This window comes from Nicotiana sylvestris, chromosome 10 (assembly GCF_000393655.2).
Source record: "Nicotiana sylvestris chromosome 10, ASM39365v2, whole genome shotgun sequence".
NCBI lineage: Eukaryota > Viridiplantae > Streptophyta > Magnoliopsida > Solanales > Solanaceae > Nicotiana > Nicotiana sylvestris.
In genome coordinates this window covers 61,812,701-61,831,220 of record NC_091066.1, presented here as the reverse complement: position 1 = coordinate 61,831,220, position 18,520 = coordinate 61,812,701, and the positions used below count along the sequence as shown (strand labels likewise).

General features: G+C 42.3%; 1 protein-coding gene across 1 annotated transcript; it reads left to right on the top strand.

The window, feature by feature from the left end:
* Positions 1-346: 346 nt before the first annotated feature.
* LOC104238834 (transcription factor bHLH145-like) lies at positions 347-3,894 on the top strand. The gene is made up of 4 exons (XM_009793315.2): positions 347-566; positions 1,150-1,717; positions 1,832-1,985; positions 2,096-3,894. Exon 4 carries the CDS (start codon positions 2,113-2,115, stop codon positions 3,202-3,204), a length of 1,092 nt encoding a protein of 363 aa, XP_009791617.1. The 5' UTR covers positions 347-566; positions 1,150-1,717; positions 1,832-1,985; positions 2,096-2,112; the 3' UTR covers positions 3,205-3,894.
* Positions 3,895-18,520: the final 14,626 nt, after the last annotated feature.

The following is an 18,520-nucleotide window of genomic DNA, read 5'->3' as shown; positions in this document are numbered from 1 at the left end:
AAATCAACTCAAAAACCAAACATAAAACAAAATTAAGAAGTAATTAGCAATGGAATCATTATTCTCTTGATATTTCGTGCATGGTCGATTAGTGTTAAATATTTTCGAGCTCTATTCTATTCGTGAAATATTATAATTTAGAAATTGCCGTAATATTTTATATTTACAATAATTTTGTAAAATTGTTGAAATATTGGCAAATGTTTTAAACAAAAACTGAACTTTTAAAAATAAGTAGAAAACAAGTGGGGATCCGTGTATACCCCTCTTTCCCCCAACACCAACGCCCCCCCCCCCCCCCCCGCCCCGCCATAAAAAAAGGAGTGATATGATTGTACACAAATCCAAGCGTGCACTTGGCACGCATGAAAGCAATTAATTCCATCAACCAAAGTAAAGAAGATGATCTTTTTCCTTTTATATAGTCTCTCCCCTCATCTTTGACTGTACTCTACTCTACTTCCCCTCTCCATATTTTGCACACTATTTTCAATCTCCAAAATCTCTGCTATTTTCTGGGTTTCCATTATAATCAATTGGGTTACGCTTCTCTACTTTCATTTTCTGTAAGTCCCTATTTTCTCAGTAAAGTAATTGTACGGTCGATTTTGGTTTTTCCTTTGGTCCATTTGAGTTTTGATTCTTGATGTTCCTGTTTTTGTTGTATGGGTTGTTGGTTTTTCAAGTTCAAGATTTTACAGGAGTTTTCATTAGGATCTTGCTTTATCTCCAAAATTTAGAATTTTTTTCCACCTTATTACTCTAATTATAAAAGCTACTAAAAATTACTATACAAACGAGAGAAAAAATAGAGGTTAACAGCTAATTATGTGAATGGATTTTCAGCTAATTGTGTGAATGAAATTAATCCTGTAGCTTTACACTTCGAGAAAAGAGTGTAATTTAAGACTTGTATGTCTGTAAAAAAAAGAACTTTTTTTGACATGGTACAAGGACTCGAGGGGCAAAAAAACAAATAAAAATGAAGAATACCATTTTTTTCAAAATAAATAATAATTCACCCCACCCCTCAATTTTGTGAGTAGTCAGGCGTGCATTTATAAGATTCCTAATCTTTTTCCTATAGCACGCTTTCATCTTATATTCTTGGTTTTTAAACTGATGTTTAGTATATTGTAATGTTTACAGGAGCTTGTAATTGACTAAAGTGAGGAACAGCATGCTGTGGTGCAGTTTATCTGTTGATGTTTATAGGAAAGTCATCTCATTGAACTTGTACTGTCATGTTATTCTCTAAAATACATTCAACAAAATCACTTCTTTTGTGAAATCTTGATTAGTTTTTCACCTCTGAAATTCATATTCTTGTTATAATAATCTTCCATGGGTTCCACTCGTTTCATTGTAATTCCTTGCTACCTTCTCATGATCAGCTAAGAATCTGTTTCTCTTCAGATTACTCACGTTTTTAGCATTCTTATAGGAGATAGTTGTGTGGTGTTTATTTGAAGGATTACCAAAATTGTTCCTTTTCTTGAACAATTTTTCTGGTGGGGGTTTTAAGAATCAGTTCTGTTATAAGATTGTGGTGTGTTGTAGTTGTTGGTTGTGGGAGGGATTGGAACAGGTAGTTATGGTGTGCCAAGCAGCTGGCCAGACAAGATTTCGGGCATTGAAGCACGAAAATGGGATTGCTGGGTCTGCCACCATAATTGTTAGAGTCATTGCATGCTTTCAACCTCTTCAAGATTGCCAGGTTAGCGTTCGTAGGTTTTTAGATTTCAATTTTATTGTCTTGTTGTATATTTGATCTCCTGGTTTGAATAGCTTTTTTAGGAAGAAAGTTAATTTCTCATCTTGTATATTTCAGGCTGAATATTTCCGTCAGTTGCTGAAGCCGGTCACGTAGTTTTATTTTCATTGTTACTGCATTCAAGTTAAGCTGGAATTTTTGGATTTTCTGTTGTTTCTTAAGTCTACAAGAAGTAATCAGCAATTTGTATTTCCTCAGTTATTTAGAGCTGGTATGTTTCATGATATCTCTGTTCTTGACAATTTTTATTGATTTGAACGTTAAGTTTTTAACTATGGATCATTTGGTTTATGGATCTTTTTTTTGGGTTTTGATAATTAGGTGATTGTTGAGGTTGAATGGAAAAAGACTTCGGTTCTTGGTTCCATCACCAGTATCCAGATCTGCAATCAGCCCATTCGAACTTTTCTAGTCGTGGACTCAATATTGGGCAGCAGAATTCTGTTCCTATTTACATGACTCCTCACTCGAATGAGGTTCCAGTAAGAGGGGATTCTCTCTACTCATTTTATGGGCTGCCAGAGTCAAAGGCAAGCCAACCAACTGAACCTTGCAATTGGTTCTACTGTTTACCACAGTTCCGACAAGGTTTCGCTCCAGTTTTAAGCACTGTAGTGAAAGAGATGCTTGGTCCTCAGTCAGTTGAATATCTTGGAGGTAAGGAAAACCCCAATGTAGGACCTGGAGCAGCTGCACAGAAGAGATTTCTTGTTATTGATCAATCCGGTGATCAAACAACTCTTATTTACAGTTCTTCAAATGGTACTCCAGTACAAGGCCTGCCCTCTTGGAGTCCACAACCCGCTGCACCTTGTAATATGATTAAAGAAGGCCCACAGATTAAAAGTAATGTAATTTGTCCATCTGGGCATCATTTCGGTGATGAATATTATGAAGAAAACCATACAGATAATGTGGAAAGTGAATTGCATGAGGATACTGAAGAATTAAATGCCCTACTCTACTCAGATGATGATGATGGTAATTCTGAGGATGGTGAAGAAATAAGCACAGGTCACTCACCTAGTACTATGACAGCTCATGATCTACCACAGTGGCTTGATGAAATGGGCGAAGAAGTAGCTAGTTCGGAATGGCCAAACAAAAAGCGTAAAGTCTTAGATGGTGGCTGTGATGTACCATCACTCATTGATACTGCAACCTCTGCAAAACCTTTTACTTGCTCTGACTTAGAGGATGATGCACAATCCAGTTGTGCTAACAGTGACAATCGAGTTTCAGAAGCATCGGTTTCTCTATCTGGGAAAAAGAGGCCAAGAAAAGATGAAATTCTTGAGACAATAAGCGTTTTGCAGAAGATAATCCCTGGAGTGAAAGGAAAAGACTCGATGGTTGTCATTGATGAAGCAATAAGTTACTTGAGATCCCTGAAGGTGAAAGCCGAGTCTTTAGGACTTGATACTCTTTGAGCTTCAGTATGCTCCTGCTGACAATAGTCCCAGTACTAGTAGCATATATTTCTGAGGTAAGTTTTAATGCTCTGTGAATAAATAAGCAGAAGTAAGGTTAGATGTGGTGTGGTAAAGAGGAGTTCGCTGAACGTCATAAGCTATGAAACCAGATTGAAGAACCTTTTGAACTCTTAATTCCATCAATTCTATTGAAGCAGTTACTGTGCTTTTGAAATCAATAGTCATATCTCATTCATGTCCATATACATAAGAGGGATCCTTCCTATCATTGTTCTAAAGGTGGTGGTATATATGAGTTCATGTCTTGATGCTGAAGAGAAGTTATTCAGCCCTCGGGGAAAACGTTTTCCCACTTACCTCATAGCTGTATGTGTGAACAAGCAGATGACATATACCTCAGTAGGATCCTGGAGAAGTTATTTACCAGACCCTTTCTATCGTGTCCCTTTCCCTTGACCCCTTTTGCAGTTTCCCTCATCGCATGGTTGAGCATGAATTGACCACTCTGGATTTGTCAATGTTAAAGAAGGGTGGAAAATCTCGTGTAAAGACTGCTGTTTCCACATTACCAGTTGAGATTTTTTCCATTATGTGATCATGGTGTGAAGTTTGTCATCTAACAGGTTACCAGTTTCATTTCATGTATGTATCATTTCTTTGAATGGCCAACATACTATATTTTGTGTAGATTTTGTCTTAATGCGCATCTTTTGCCGCTAGAGAGTAGTGATGTGTTTTATTGATTTGATTCCTTTGTGCTCTATTGTTAATCTCCTTCATTGCTGAAAGAGGACTACATGTTCTGAAATATTTGGGTGATAAAATTCCACACATTCCAACTGCAGGCGAGCCGCCTCCATGGCGTCGCGCAATTATTCTCTTTTCTTACCTTTTCTTTCCTACATGAGAAAGGGTAGATGAACTAAGTAGATCAAATAAAGGAATCTCGTCTTGACAGCTTAGAATCTTGATAACTTGTGCTTTCCATTTTTCTGTTTTGTTTTTGTTTTTCTTTCTTTCAGTAAAACACCTTCCTCATGGTTTAGAAGTTAGCAGTATTTGTTAATACAACTGAGATGAGTCATAATATGCTTCCAAAATATGTATTGGAGATGTTTTGTTTTGATCTGAAAAGAGATTAGCTTTGTGCTATGATCTGAGCAGTCAAATTGCCCATTCCAAGAGCTAAATGGGTGTACAGGCTGCATTGTTCAAACGCCAAAACGGTGCGTGTTGGATCTGCCAACAGTAGTTATATTCTTGGAAGATCCAACATGGGTGCGGCAGCACTTCTGGAGTGTCCAGGCAACATAAATTACTAATATGTAACATTTGATAAAGCATAGATAACAACAGCTAAGTAAAGACCCTTTGTTAGTCTTATTTCCATCGTTTTCTATACCCAGTGGCTATGCTATTGAAATCAGTGGCCATGTCGCATTCATGTCTTAGCTGTATGTGTTGAAGAGCAGATGACTTGTTTCCTCTGTAGGACCTGAAAATTTGCCAAGTTTGTACTTGGTTGAGTAATTTGGGTCCAACTATCACTTTCTTGCTCCTTTTTCTTGATCCTGTCATGTTACTTCCTATTGCCTATTCCTTTCTTATGTCAATGACAGGGCAGCAATTTCAGTGGCCTATGTTTCTTTCTTTTGCTGTTGCATCAGTTGTTGCTGCTCTGCTTGGGTGAACATGAATCACCCAATTTTGTATATCAGCCAAACTTGTTCACAAAGGCTGGGGAATCTCATCTGTATTAACTGACTAATTGCTATTGCCACTATGGTGTGATGTTTGTTACTATATATTAACATTATATTAGTTGCACCTAAGCCTCAGACTTAACACTCAATAAAGTGAGTGAAAACTGTAGGAGCTTAAGGTTCAAATTCTAGCAGTGACACCCTAAGGGTGTGATTGGTATGATGACATATATTTTCCTGGAAAATGAGCGATTTTATCACTTATTTTTTCATGTTTGGTCGGTGAGTGAATTTTTTTTCTTCTTTAGTGTTTGTTAGTGAGTAGATTTTTTTTTTTTTTTGAAAATATATAATTTAGACAAACACTATAGGGCGAGGATGGGTGGTGGCGGCGGGGGCGGGGAGGGGATGCATGGGGTTGAGGGTGGGGATGGGTGGGGGTTGGAAGTGGTGGGGAATAGGATGAGGAAGGTTGACAAAGAGTTTTTGAATTTTTTTCCTCTTCTTGGTAAGGAAAATATTTTCCTCCAATTAAAGAAAACTAATTTCACGAGGAAAATATTTTGCAAAATTTGTAAGTCAACCAAATATGGTGAAATTGAATCTTTATAAGGTAGGGGTAACGTCTGCGTACAGGTTTACACGGTTTTGTTATTGTAAATATGGAAAAATTGAAAAATATTACGTGTTCCTTCATCCAGACGCACCCAAAATCTCTTAAGTATTTCTTTGAATGTGTCTAAGTTGTCTTGGTGAGCAGAATTATGCGATAACTGTTTTGTTGGAGGTAATAGGTTTCCGGTAAAATAAACGAAATTGCGCTCAAATTGTCCTAGACATTGTCGCTATCAAAATGAAAAACATTATTAGTTCCATTTTATGTATATTGTTTCTTTGCTGTGTTTGGTGTTGTGGGTTGTCTTTATCCCAGTGTTTTTACGTAGCATGCGCGCTTTATTGGCTAAGTGCTGGAGATAGTGATGTGTTTTATTGATTTGATTTGTTAGTGCTCATTCTTAATACTTCAATAGTGAAAGGGGACCGCATGTTTATGCATTATTTGGGTGATGAAATTCAGCATTTCCAACTTAATCCAATAGATTAATAATCACTGGATAATGTAGCATACATGCTTTTGTTGGCCGATATTTGATTTATTGCATAGCAAATGAGATGTATGGTAAATAATACTCCATATGACTTTATAAATTTTATTCTTTTTTTTTAGTAAAAGATTAGAAATATATATTAAGGTTATTTTGATCTTTCATGTGTTTTATTTCCGTAAAGCTAAATTTCTTATAAATTCGCGTGTTGAATTTGGTATAGAATGATACCGGAATTCTCATATAAAATCGTTTGAAATGCTAATCGAAAGCAGCATAAAACAACCATTCTATACTAAACTTATTTTCCTAACCCAGTAAGCAGAGGACCCATAAGTAAATAAATAAGGATTTAACTTGTTTTTAGTCTTGGAATATGTTTGAGTCAAAAGATTTTTAACTCTTTTTAAGCAAATCAATCAAAGATAAAGGGGTAAATTGTAGTCGAAGATAATAAACTCTAGGATGATTGTAGTAGAGAGATAACAATAATGGAGAGAGGGAGAGATGATAGAGAGATAATAAAAGTAGAGAGAGAGATGATATTAATCTTATATATTCCGAACTCTGTCTATTATAAGGCTGAAACCCCTTTTATATACTGAGAGGTTTCCCTTCATTATGAGGACGACAAATGAAGATATATCTGCCCTACCGGGCCTAATGCTAATGCGACAGCGTCTTTCCTTTCGCCTCTGGGTCGTACCCTTGTGTCGACTCGTGGGTTTCCGACCACTTATAATACTCGCAATAGGCCGTGGTCAATCAAATTCGGACCTATACAGTTAGTCCCTCCGCTCGTCGAGGTCGCAGCGGGATGCGTCCTTGGTGAGCGGACCTGATGTCTTCCTTAGGAGGAATTTAACTCGTTGAGGCATTACGACGTGACCAGTGAGAGGCGGTAGTCATGTTTGGCGGGATGTCTGAGAGTACACGCCACCCTGAGTGATATCAGCCTTCGCATGCATCATCATTATGTGAATTTTCGAGGTAGAGGACTGACGGTTTTGGCGCTTGGTTTCCTGCGCTGATTTGAAACATGCCGCCTCGATTTTGGTGCCACCCAACCCTATAAATAAGTGAGGGGTTCGATTCCTTCGAAAAACTTTGGCCATTCTTGAGAATTCTCTGGTCTTCTTCTTCTGATCTCGTATTTCTTCGTTTCCATTCCAGACCGGAAGTTCTCCTCTTTCACTCCATTTGTGTGGCTCACTTCTTTCAAACAAAATCATGCCGAGGTCTCGTCGAACTAACGAAGAGTTTCCTGAGGCCGCTCCGTTGAACGCAACACCTCTTTCTGATAGCGGGGAGGTGGAGATGGAAGAGGGTGATAGTCCTTTTACAGTAGAGGCGTTACTACCAAGGCATCCCCTGTCTCGGAATGATTTTCTCAGGGACCCGCCCCCTACTCCGAACCCAGTGCTCTTCGAGACAAATCAGACTCATCTCGATGCCCTCCGTATAAAATATGGTATTCCTTCCCACATAGAGATGGAGTTGGTGGAGGGAGATTACGTTGATGTTCACAGGCCTGAGTACTGTGCCTTCTACGAATACCCATTCGTGATCGGCTACACCCTCCATCTCTTTCCTTTAGCGGACGAGTTCTGCAGATTCTATCATGTTTGCCCGGCTCAGCTTACGCCATACACACTCAAGGTGCTTCTGTTGTTGGCTAAGTACGCGGAATTGTCAGTGTGCGACGTCTCCGTTCATCATCTCTTGCACTTATTTTCGCCCGGTTTCCTTAGGAGAACCATGGTGCACCTGAGACTTCGTGGTACAAAGGGGTTGGTGGTCGGGACAGACGATTGGGCGAGCCGTAAATTTTGGCATAAGTACTTCTTCATCAAGACCGAGCACGTTGTTTCTAACTCCACCGGGTTTCCAGAGAGGTGGAATAAAACTTGCAAGTATCGTAGTCCATTAGATTTCCCGTCTTCCGTAATTATTGTAACTTCTGGTCACTTGTATTGCAGCTATGGCTCATCCGCCCCAGTCCGTTATCGGTCTCAAGAACTGGGTCACTGGCCTGCTGCCCCATACGGAGGAGACTCGAACTTGGTCTGCCTTCGTACATCGTTATGGACCTAAAGTTTCCTCAGGTAAACTTCTGATTTACTAGCTCGTCGGTCATGCGACCCTGCTTAACTGTATGATTCTCTATGACGACAGGTCATGGAGCTTCTAGGCGGAGGGCGCCTGTGCTAGCTTTTAGGCGACCCGATGTTACCACGGACACTCGATACATTTTGTGCGAGTCTATCCGGGAGGGTCATCCTCTACTTCTTCAATAGGGGGACACGTCTGTAACTACGACCATGAGAGAATCGGCCTCGTTGGCACCGGCCCCACATCCTATCAACGAATCTTCTAATGGTGACGAGCCGTTAGAGAGAAAAAGAAGAAGGTTGGAGTTGGGAAAGGGTGTGGCCACTGAAGCTGATGGAAGCGGACCGTCTCGGACGGCCCAGGTGCTCGTGTTTATGGCTGACGCCATTTTGTCAGAGAGATCAACCCGTGAGGAGAGAGAGTCGGCCCATGAGCAAGTTCGGCACGTTCCGCTGAAGGGAGTGCATCGTCTAATGTCGGAGGACATCATGTGGAGGAGGACGGGTCGGGTTCCGACATCGACTCGGAAGACGTTAATGAGTTTTTGGGTTGCCATACCTATCTAGAAGTGAGGACGGATGGGTCCGACCATCGCGTAATAATTCCGGGGGGTTACAATTTGCTGCTGAATAGTGAGCAGGTTGCGTCGGCCCTTGCTCCTTTATGTGCCGCTCCTGAGAACGAGACGCTTGGGACAATGAGTGAAGCGGAGTTGTCTTGGAAGGTTGCTGATTGCAGTCAAGTCGACGCTACACTAAGGTAGGAAGAGCGGGTCGCAATAGCTTTTACCCAATATGAGGGTCAGGATCGATTTCCTCAAGGATCTAGAAGTGGAGTTAGATTGTCTGTCTATCCTAGAGATGTGTTTGTACTCCTAATGTCACTTCAAACATTTTTGATTTTTCGAATTATAACTAATTTTATAAAACTATTGAGTAACTCTAAATTATGCTACGAGAATATTGCTAAGTTGTATCTAATGGGAAGAAGGGCACTAGGGTCGTGACACTACCTAGGTGGCTAATTGACGGGTAGATGTTACTAAGGTTCGATTGACATAATTGGGGCTTATGCTATAACCGTTGCACAATTTTACCCACTCTCACACCTCTCGGTAGAGAGAGTGATTTTGCCCAATTGACTCTCTCGAGACCAAATGGGTAGGCAAATTAGACCAAGCAACTAGGGTTCAAGTAGGGTAATTACTCTCTCGAGGTTTAACCCGTTAATTGGGACTATCATTTCTCATGAGTCCATCCCAATTCCTTGTTGGGTTAATTTTGGGGTCATAGATTCTCTTTCTCAAGAAGAATTAAGCCCACAAGGCTTGAATCAGTGTTTGCAAACACCAATTCTAGATTAAAACATAAAACCAACCCAAATAGCAAACACACATAGTCAATCTCACACTAGATGGCAACACCCATCAATTACCCACACTAGGGATGAGCCATAACCCTAGCTAATGAGTTTAGCTACTCATGCTAGATAAAGAAATTGAAGAAATAGATGAAGAACTAAGCATATTAATTAATCTACAAGAATCTGTTGTAAATGTAGAGCAAAAGTGTCAAAAATGGCTACAAAAGTCGGTCTCACGAGCGCAGCTATCAACTGATCTATCTTCATACCTAAAAAATGGTAAAATGTTCTATTTATACTAGGCTGGAAAAACTGGACAAAAATACCCCTGCGGGGTCAGTGCGGGCCGCATTAAATGGACCGCGGCCGCACTGGGTTCACTTTTGATTCTCTGAACTTGGACTCCGCGGACCGCGGACCGCGGCGGCGGAGGGAGCTGGTGTGGTCTGCGCACTCACGACCGCGGACCGCATGACTTTGGCTTTGAAAACTTCATCTCTCTGAATCTCATGACCGCGGACTGCACAAAAGAGTAGTGCGGCCGCAGAGCCTTCACCGCGGACCGCAAGATGTGTATCGCGGCCGCGCTTCTTCTATCCTGAATCACCAACTCTCTGAACCACCTAGTGCGGCCGCATTCCATTTTGCGCGGTCCGCACTAGGCCTTCTTTTCTTAGATTCCTTGGTCTTTGATACTTGAGCAGGTTTCATTCCTTTTTGATCCAATCTTTGACATTTCGTCACTTTGTCGATAAAACCTGCAATCAAGCACAACTTGTAAGCCTTTTAGGACTATTTTGTAACAATATATGATCAAAGCATAGATAAATAGGGGCATAAAACATGTTAAAATCCTAAATTATCAACTCCCCCAAACTTAAACCTTTGCTTGTCCTCAAGCAAACAAAATAAAACCCACCCCTTAAAGGAAAATCCAATTAATTCGAGCTATCCTAAGGTAACCTCAACAAGCATCAATTGGGACTAACAATTGCCCTCAATATGAATGGATCATTAACAAAACTTAAACTTTGAAAAACTATGGATCAAGTGTGACATATGAGCATCAAGAATTGACTCAGTACATCAAAGAACTCTCTCAATTACTTTGGTCGTTGTGGAACCCAAACTCACACGTCCTCAACTCTCCCTAGGCAAACCTCACCTTTTAGAGTACAAGCACGCAAACCAAGGTTAATGGGAATTCACTCGTCTCTCTCAAGGAAAGGTCACAAGTCCGGCTCTAAGTACCATATGCTTGACCCTCATGTAAGTATCCACTAATGCGAGCGTCATCCAACTCAAGATCATATAGGGCTTTTGTGGAGTCAATGTGAAGGCTTTTGGTTCAGGGTAGGAAAAGTTGTTGGTCTATATGGGTTTCATCTTCCCTTAAGCACTTCTTTTGATTCATTGGCACAATTCTCTTTGACTCTTTGAGTATTTCACTTCTTTTCAAGGGGTTAGAGAGATACATTGTCACTCTTTCTTATGCAATTCAAAACATTTTTCCTTTTTCTACTTTTTCCACACCTTTTTCACTTTTGTTTTTCTTGAATCTCATTTTATTCTTTGCACATTGGGCTTTCTTCTTGTCTTTTTCTTTTCTTTCTTTTTCATCGCCTTCCTTTTCTTTTGCTTTTGTTCCTTTTACTACTTCGTTTCCTTCCTTGTCTCTCCCCCCAAACTTAGACTTTTGCCATTACTTAAGAGACGATTTGGGTGCCAAGAGAGGGTATAATTTAGAACGGGTATAGGCTTATAGCGCTGGTTCTTGAAAGAAAAAAGGTTTAAGGTTCAAAAGGGTTAGCTAAGGATTATATCATTGGTAGACTATGGAATTGTTCGACTATTGTTTGGATCAAGGAGAGCCTATAATCACTTCTCGAGTCGAATTTCACTCAAAATTTCGCCTCAACAAACATTCAGAGCTAGTTCTAGACCATGGCTCAGGACTTGGACTTACAATTCGATTTCTCACCACACACACTCAAGGATTGCTGAAGACATAGAGTAGGGGGCCCACACCAACCTTAGACACGATTGAGCACACAATAGTCCCGAAAGCCCACATGATGTTTGTTTGGTCAAAACAAGAGTCTCAAGATCACTACTTTCACCATACTAAACAAAACCACTTGTCTTTGACCATGGGATCAAAGGCAAATGTGTTAGGCCCAAGTGAAGCTTTGCTTGAGGTACCCTTAACTATAAACTACTAAAAGTAAAAGAAAAATAAAAAACGGACTCAAACCCTTAAGAAGGTTGTCACGCCATCCATCATCGGGAAGAGCCACCCGGTTCGCACAATACTCTACCTTTGGAAAGAACCGTGGCATTAAGAAAACCAAGCGCTTATTGAAAGCGCCAAAACCGAACAAAAAGGCTGCGAGCCTATCTACTAACTAAGAATGAAAAATTTGTACGAAAATAGAAAATAGAATAAATATTTACAATCGGGGATTAGAATATATAATGGGGGATGAATATATATACAAGAATGTAACTTTATATACAGACCAAAGAAAAGATAAAAAGTACGATAAAAGTAACTAAATGTAAAGTTATATACAGGCAAAATAAAAAAAATCAACAGAAACATAAACTAAGTCAACTAATATATACAATCATCCGGATAAAAAGTAGGGCGCACCCCCACAAATAAAAGCTGGCATTGTCCCCAATGCCAACTAAACAAATAAGCATCATAAAACAAGAAGGAAGAATATAGGAGCTCCCGAAGACTCGTCTGTATGCATGGCACATGAGTGGTCCCCGAGTCTTCTGTATGTACGGGAACCTCAGACTGGTTCCCAATCTCCTGCTGCTCAACTGCTGGGACTGGGGCTTGGACCTGTACGGGCTGAATATCTGGAGCAACCTATGGTTGACTGGAGGAAACCTCTTATGGGTCTACCAACCGGATGACTGCCTTGTCTGCACTAGGGAACTTCCTCTTCTTCCTAGGAAGCCTCTGAGTCTGCTCCTGTTGTGGCTCTACTATTGGTGCTGCTGCTGGGGTTGGGTCCTCAAATAGCAAGTCTAAAGGCAGCTGGTCTACCTTTAGCTTGTCAACATCTTCTCTCAGCGCCTTCACAAACTCCTTGGAAGCCCATGTTTTGTGCAGCTTCTTGTGCTCCCTGGCAAGCTCCCCTAAGGGCCTTGCCATGTGAATCCACTGCCTTAGCCAAGGCAGCCTGAAAATCGAGGATCTTTTGCTGGTTGGCAAGAATCTCCTTAAGTGCATCCTCGATAGGCTGGGGTACCTGCACTGGCTGTGGTGCCGACTGAGCCGCAATGGTAGAAGTCAAGGTGGACAACTTGGATGAAGCAGTCGCCATCCAGTTGTTCAAGCTATGAAATGTCTGGTTCAGCTGGTGGGCGGTGATAGGATGGGCCCGGGAAGATGGAATTACCGGGCCAGCTGAAGTAGAGGGACTAGTAGTAGTGGAAGGTTCGGGAGGCATGTCAACAGCTATGGAAGTAGGCTCAGTAGAGGGCTCCACCGCAACCGGCTCTTCAGACTGGCCGGTTGGGGCAGAAGCAGGCGGTTTGTAACTTTTGTCCTTGGGGTTGTCTGACCCCTTCAAACACTACCAGGAGAATGGAGCCACAAGTTTGACCTTGACGTCAAGCGGTCTCTTCTCCACCTCCAAGTCCCTAAAATACATAGTGAGGGTGCTGGGAAAAGGCTAGTTCCGGTCATGCTCAACCCCTACTGCAGAAATGACGCGGGACATCACATTGCCCACGTTGATAGGATATCCCGCCATAATAGAAACAATAAGAACTGTCGGGGCAAGTGGAATAGTCTGATCATGGGTAGTGTGGTCGAGCCGACTGCACACAAAAGTCAACTACCCTCTAGCCTCGAAGTTGAAAGTTCTCCGAAGTATTTTGGCCCCTGCTTGCAACCACTCTGGAACTGCACCCGGGAGTGCCAGGTATGAAGCTAACCACGGACGAACCTCCTCGCCCATTGCTAACTTTTCATTGTAAAGGGACTCATCTTCATCATTGAACCCCAAGTATTCATTCAGTGCCTTCCCGGTAAATACCACACTTTTGTTTCTCACTTTGGTCACCTTAGTGTCCTTCAAGATATGGGCCACATTGCTATAGAACTCCTTGACCATATGCTCATTCGCCTTCACACAATTGTCTTTAAAGAACTCCCAACCCACTCGATCCTTAAACTGTCTATGCACATTGGAGTGTAGGGGTAGAAGTCCTTTGTCAATGAAGCTCCTCTCAAGAATCAACCTCCGTGACGACCACCATTCCCTAAACTTGTGGAACGCCACCTGGCTGACGAATCTGTCTTCCCAAACAGCGGGATTCCTAGTCCGGTCAACCCCCAACCTGAGGCACACCACCCCAGGCAATTCCCTATCTCCCTCATCACCCTTAGCACCTTTTCCAGATAGTGACGCTGTGGGAGATGTAGAATATTCATCCCTACTACCTGCGGCTGAACCCTCAGACGACCCAGAAGAAATATTGATTGAGGCTCGAGCATGGGGTGAAGATGGATGAGTGTCTTTATGTATGGCGTTCTCCGGATACAGGATGTAAAGAGGGACTGAATCTGAAGAGATCTCCCGGGATGGCTCATACTCACTCCCCGAGTTGTCAATGGCTCTGTAAGCCGCTTTTATTGCTTTCCTCATTTCTTTTATGTTTTTTCTAGCCTGGGGAGTAAGTTTTACCATCCTTTGCTTCCATCTCGGGGAGGAATTACCTCGCCCGGGTTGTTTGGCACCTCCGCCTCGTTGTTTGACCAATATCTGCAAGCATACACATCTAACATAGTTAGTATCAGCACATGCAGTGAAATAAGTGTTGAAGTTGAACTGCAGACATCAGATTACATGTTGCAAAAACAGTTATAGAGCAGAGCACCGCGGCCCGCACAAACAGGAGTGCGGCTGCACTGCGAGCACCGCGGACTGCGCAAAGGCAACCGCGGTCCGCATTGGGATAAGACCCCTGAAAACATCTCTCTGAATCTCCTCACCACGGCCCGCACAAAGAGTACTGCAGCCACATTGAGGGCACCGCAGACCACACAAAAGTGATCGCGGTCCGCACTGAGGTAAGGTCTGTAACATCACCTCTCTGAATCCAACTGCCGCAGCCCGCATAAAGTAGCACCGCAGCCGCGGTGGTCCAGCGCGAACCGCATAAAATACAATGCGGCCGCGCTAGGCATATGTTTACTTTCAGTCACTCGGGTACCACAGTCCGCGCAAAATGGCAATGCGGACCGCGTCAGGGCACCGCGGACCATACAAACACGACCGCGGGCCACGACGAGTGTTTTTCAGAGGCACTAAGTTAGGGCTTAAGTATTTTGCTATTTTTGTTCAAGTTTTACACCTAAATTGTCCCTACTCAATTTACCTAGTTCACAAAGGTTCCTAAACACACAATATCCAACCATTGCACATTCCTTGGCTAACAACTAAAAAAAAAACGGGAAAAAAGAAGAGACTCTAGCTACTGGGCATGAAAAACAAGACGAAATTATAATATAAAACAAGGAAAGATGATGAAATGTTACCAGATTGTGATGATGAGATGCAATTAATCAGGTTTAAGCAAGACTTATTATCAGAAGAGAGAGTGAATAGTAACTTTTAAGGGTCTGTGTGTAAAAAGTTCGAAAAGGGTAAATAGTGACCCATGAGTTCTATTTATAGAAAAACAGTGGGACCCATACCTACCTACCAGCGCGGCTGCACAAAACCGACCGCGGACCGCGCTGGGTTTGTTCAAATGAAGCTTGAGTAGGCAACCTCCGCGGACCGTACAAAACAGACTGCGGTCGCGGAGGTCCATCGCGGACCGCACTAAATGGAATGCAGTCGCGGTGGCAAACTTCAAAGAGCACTGCTTTTCACCATCACCAGTGCAGACCGCACAAAAGCAACCGCGGTCGCACTGGCAATCTTCAGAGACTGTTCACTTTTTTCAAACTATTTTGCATTGCATCAACTCAATCCCTGCAACATCTCACAATCAGTTAGCTCAAAAACCAAACCTACACTATCAAGAAAACATAGAAAACAACAATAAGAAAAAGACATGGGTTGCCTCCCAAGCAACGCCTGATTTAACGTCGCGGCACGACGCATGTTACCAGCACATCACTTTAGATGGAGAAGTGCCACCATGTGGCCATTATCAAATTTCCCAAGATAATGCTTGACCCGATGTCCATTGACTCTGAATACTTCACCATTCTTGTTCCTTAGATCAAGAACACCAAATGGGGTCACGAACACAACTTCAAATGGCCCACTCCACTTTGACTTGAGCTTACCCGGAAACAGACGTAACCGGGAATTGAACAAGAGAACCATATCTCCAACCTTGAACTCCTTACCCCGAGAATATTTGTCGTGAAGGTATTTCATTTTGTCCTTGTACAAGGACGAGCTGGAGTAGGCATGTAATCTAAACTCATCAAGCTCATTAAGTTGTTCAACCCGCAGATTTGCCGCAACATCCCATTCTAAGTTCAACTTCCTCAAAGCCCACATGGCCTTGTGCTCTAATTCTACAAGGTGACAAGCTTTTCCAAACACCAACCGATATGGTGACATACCAATCGGAGTTTTGTAGGCTGGCTAATAAGCCCAAAGAGCATCATCCAACTTTTTTGACCAATCGGTCCTATTAGCATTGACCGTTTTAGACAAAATACTCTTAATTTCTCTGTTGGAGACTTCCACTTGGCCACTAGCTTGGGGATGATAGGGGGTTGAAACCTTATGATTAACACCGTACTTAGAAAGTAATGTGTCGAAAGCCTTATTGCAAAAGTGAGACCCCCCATCACTAATGATAGCACGAGGAGTGCCAAACCTTGTGAAAATACTCTTTTTCAAAAATGCCACAACACTCCGGGCTTCATTGTTGGGCAAAGCCACGGCTTCAACCCATTTTGAGACATATTCCACCGCCACGAGAATCTACATGTTCCCACAAGAGCTCACAAAAGGACCCATGAAATCGATGCCCCAAACATCAAAAATATCCACTTCGAGAATTGTATTGAGGGGAATCTCATCCCTTTTTGAAATTCCGCCGGCTCTTTGGCACTCATCACATCTCTTCACCAATTCGCATGCATCTTCGAACAGGGTGGGCCAATAATATCCTCAACTAAGCAGTTTAGAAGCCATTCTTGCCCCGCCATGATGGCCACCATAGGGTGAAGAATGGCAAGCCTCAAGGACCCTCAATTGTTCTTCCTCTGGGACACATCTACGAATCACACCATCCGTGCAAATCTTGAACAAGTATGGCTCATCCCAATAGAAATCCAAACTATCCCGCTTGAGCTTTTTCCTTTGGTTAAAAGAGAGATCAAACGGGATTATTTCGGTCACAAGGTAATTGGCAACATCGGCAAACCATGGCATATCCTTCATTGACACCGCAAGGTGTTGTTCATCGGGAAATGAATCATTGATCTCAAGGCCATCACACGGCCTCCCCTCCTCCTCCAAGTGGGATAAGTGGGCTCCACTTGATTCTCACTACCCTTTCTGTCAACAATTTCTAAATCAAACTCTTGAAGAAGTAACACCCATCTGATCAATCTCGCCTTGGAGTCTTTTTTGGTCATCAAATACCTAAAGGCGGTGTGATCGGTGTGCACTATAACTTTGGCCCCCATAAGGTAAGATCGAAACTTTTCCATAGCAAACACAATAGCCAAAAATTCTTTCTCAGTGACTGTATAATTTCTTTGAGCCTCATTCATGGTTTTGCTTGCGTAGTACATCGGATGAAACATTTTGTTGATTCTTTGGCCTAGAACAGCCCCAACTGCAACATCACCAGCATCACACATGAGCTCAAAAGGCAAGCTCCAATTTGGTGCGGTAATGATAGGGGTAGAAGTTAACTTAAGCTTGAGAAGCTCGAATGAATGCATGCAACTCTCATCGAACAATAACTTTGCATCTTTCTCTAGCAACTTGCACAATGGATGTACCACTTTAGAAATATCCTTTATGAACCTCCGGTAGAAACCCGCGTGCCCAAGGAAACTCCTCACCCCTTTGACAAAAGTAGGGGGAAGCCTCGAAATAACCTCAATCTTGGCCTTATCAACTTCAATTCCTCGCTTCGAGATCTTGTGACCCAACACTATACCTTCTTCTACCATAAAATGACACTTTTCCCAATTGAGAATAAGGTTGGTGTCTTCACATCGGGCCAACACTCTATCCAAGTTTACCAAGCACTCCTCAAAAGAATCCCCAACCATGCTGAAATCATCCATGAAGACCTCTAAGATATCCTCCACCATGTCGGTGGAAATAGCCATCATGCAACGTTGGAAGATCGCCGGAGCGTTACACAATCCAAATGGCATTCTAGAGAAAGCGAATGTGCCATAAGGACATGTAAAGGTGGTCTTCTCTTGGTCCTCCGGGGCAATTAGAATTTGATTGTACCCCGAGTAACCATCCAAAAAGCAATAGAAAGCCCGACCCGCAAGACGATCAAGCATTTGGTCAAGGAATGACAATGAGAAGTGATCTTTTCTAGTCACCTTGTTCAGCTTCCGGTAATCCATACAAACTCTCCACCCGGTGACCGTTCTAGTGGGAATGAGCTCATTTTTGTCATTGGTCACCACTGTCATACCACCCTTCTTCGGCACACACTGCACCGTAGAAGTCCACGAACTATTAGAAATAGGATAAACCACCCCAACATCTAGCCATTTGATAACCTCTTTCTTCACCACCTCTTGCATCGCCTCATTTAATCTTCTTTGATGCTCCAAGGAAGGCTTTGAATCCTCCTCCAAGATGATTTTGTGCATGCAAAATGCGGGGCTTATTCCCCGAATATCAGCTAATGTCCATCCGATTGCCCTTTTACGTTTTTGAAGAACCGCCAAGGTGGCTTCAACCTGCATGTTAGTAAGGCAAGAATAAAGAATAACATGTAAAGTAGAATTTGAACCCAAGAATTCATACCTGAGGTGTGGAGGAAGTGGCTTCA

Excerpts from the sequence above, each read along its gene's own strand:
- LOC104238834 (XM_009793315.2), top strand. The coding sequence starts at position 2,113 with ATGGAAAAAGACTTCGGTTCTTGGTTCCATCACCAGTATCCAGATCTG.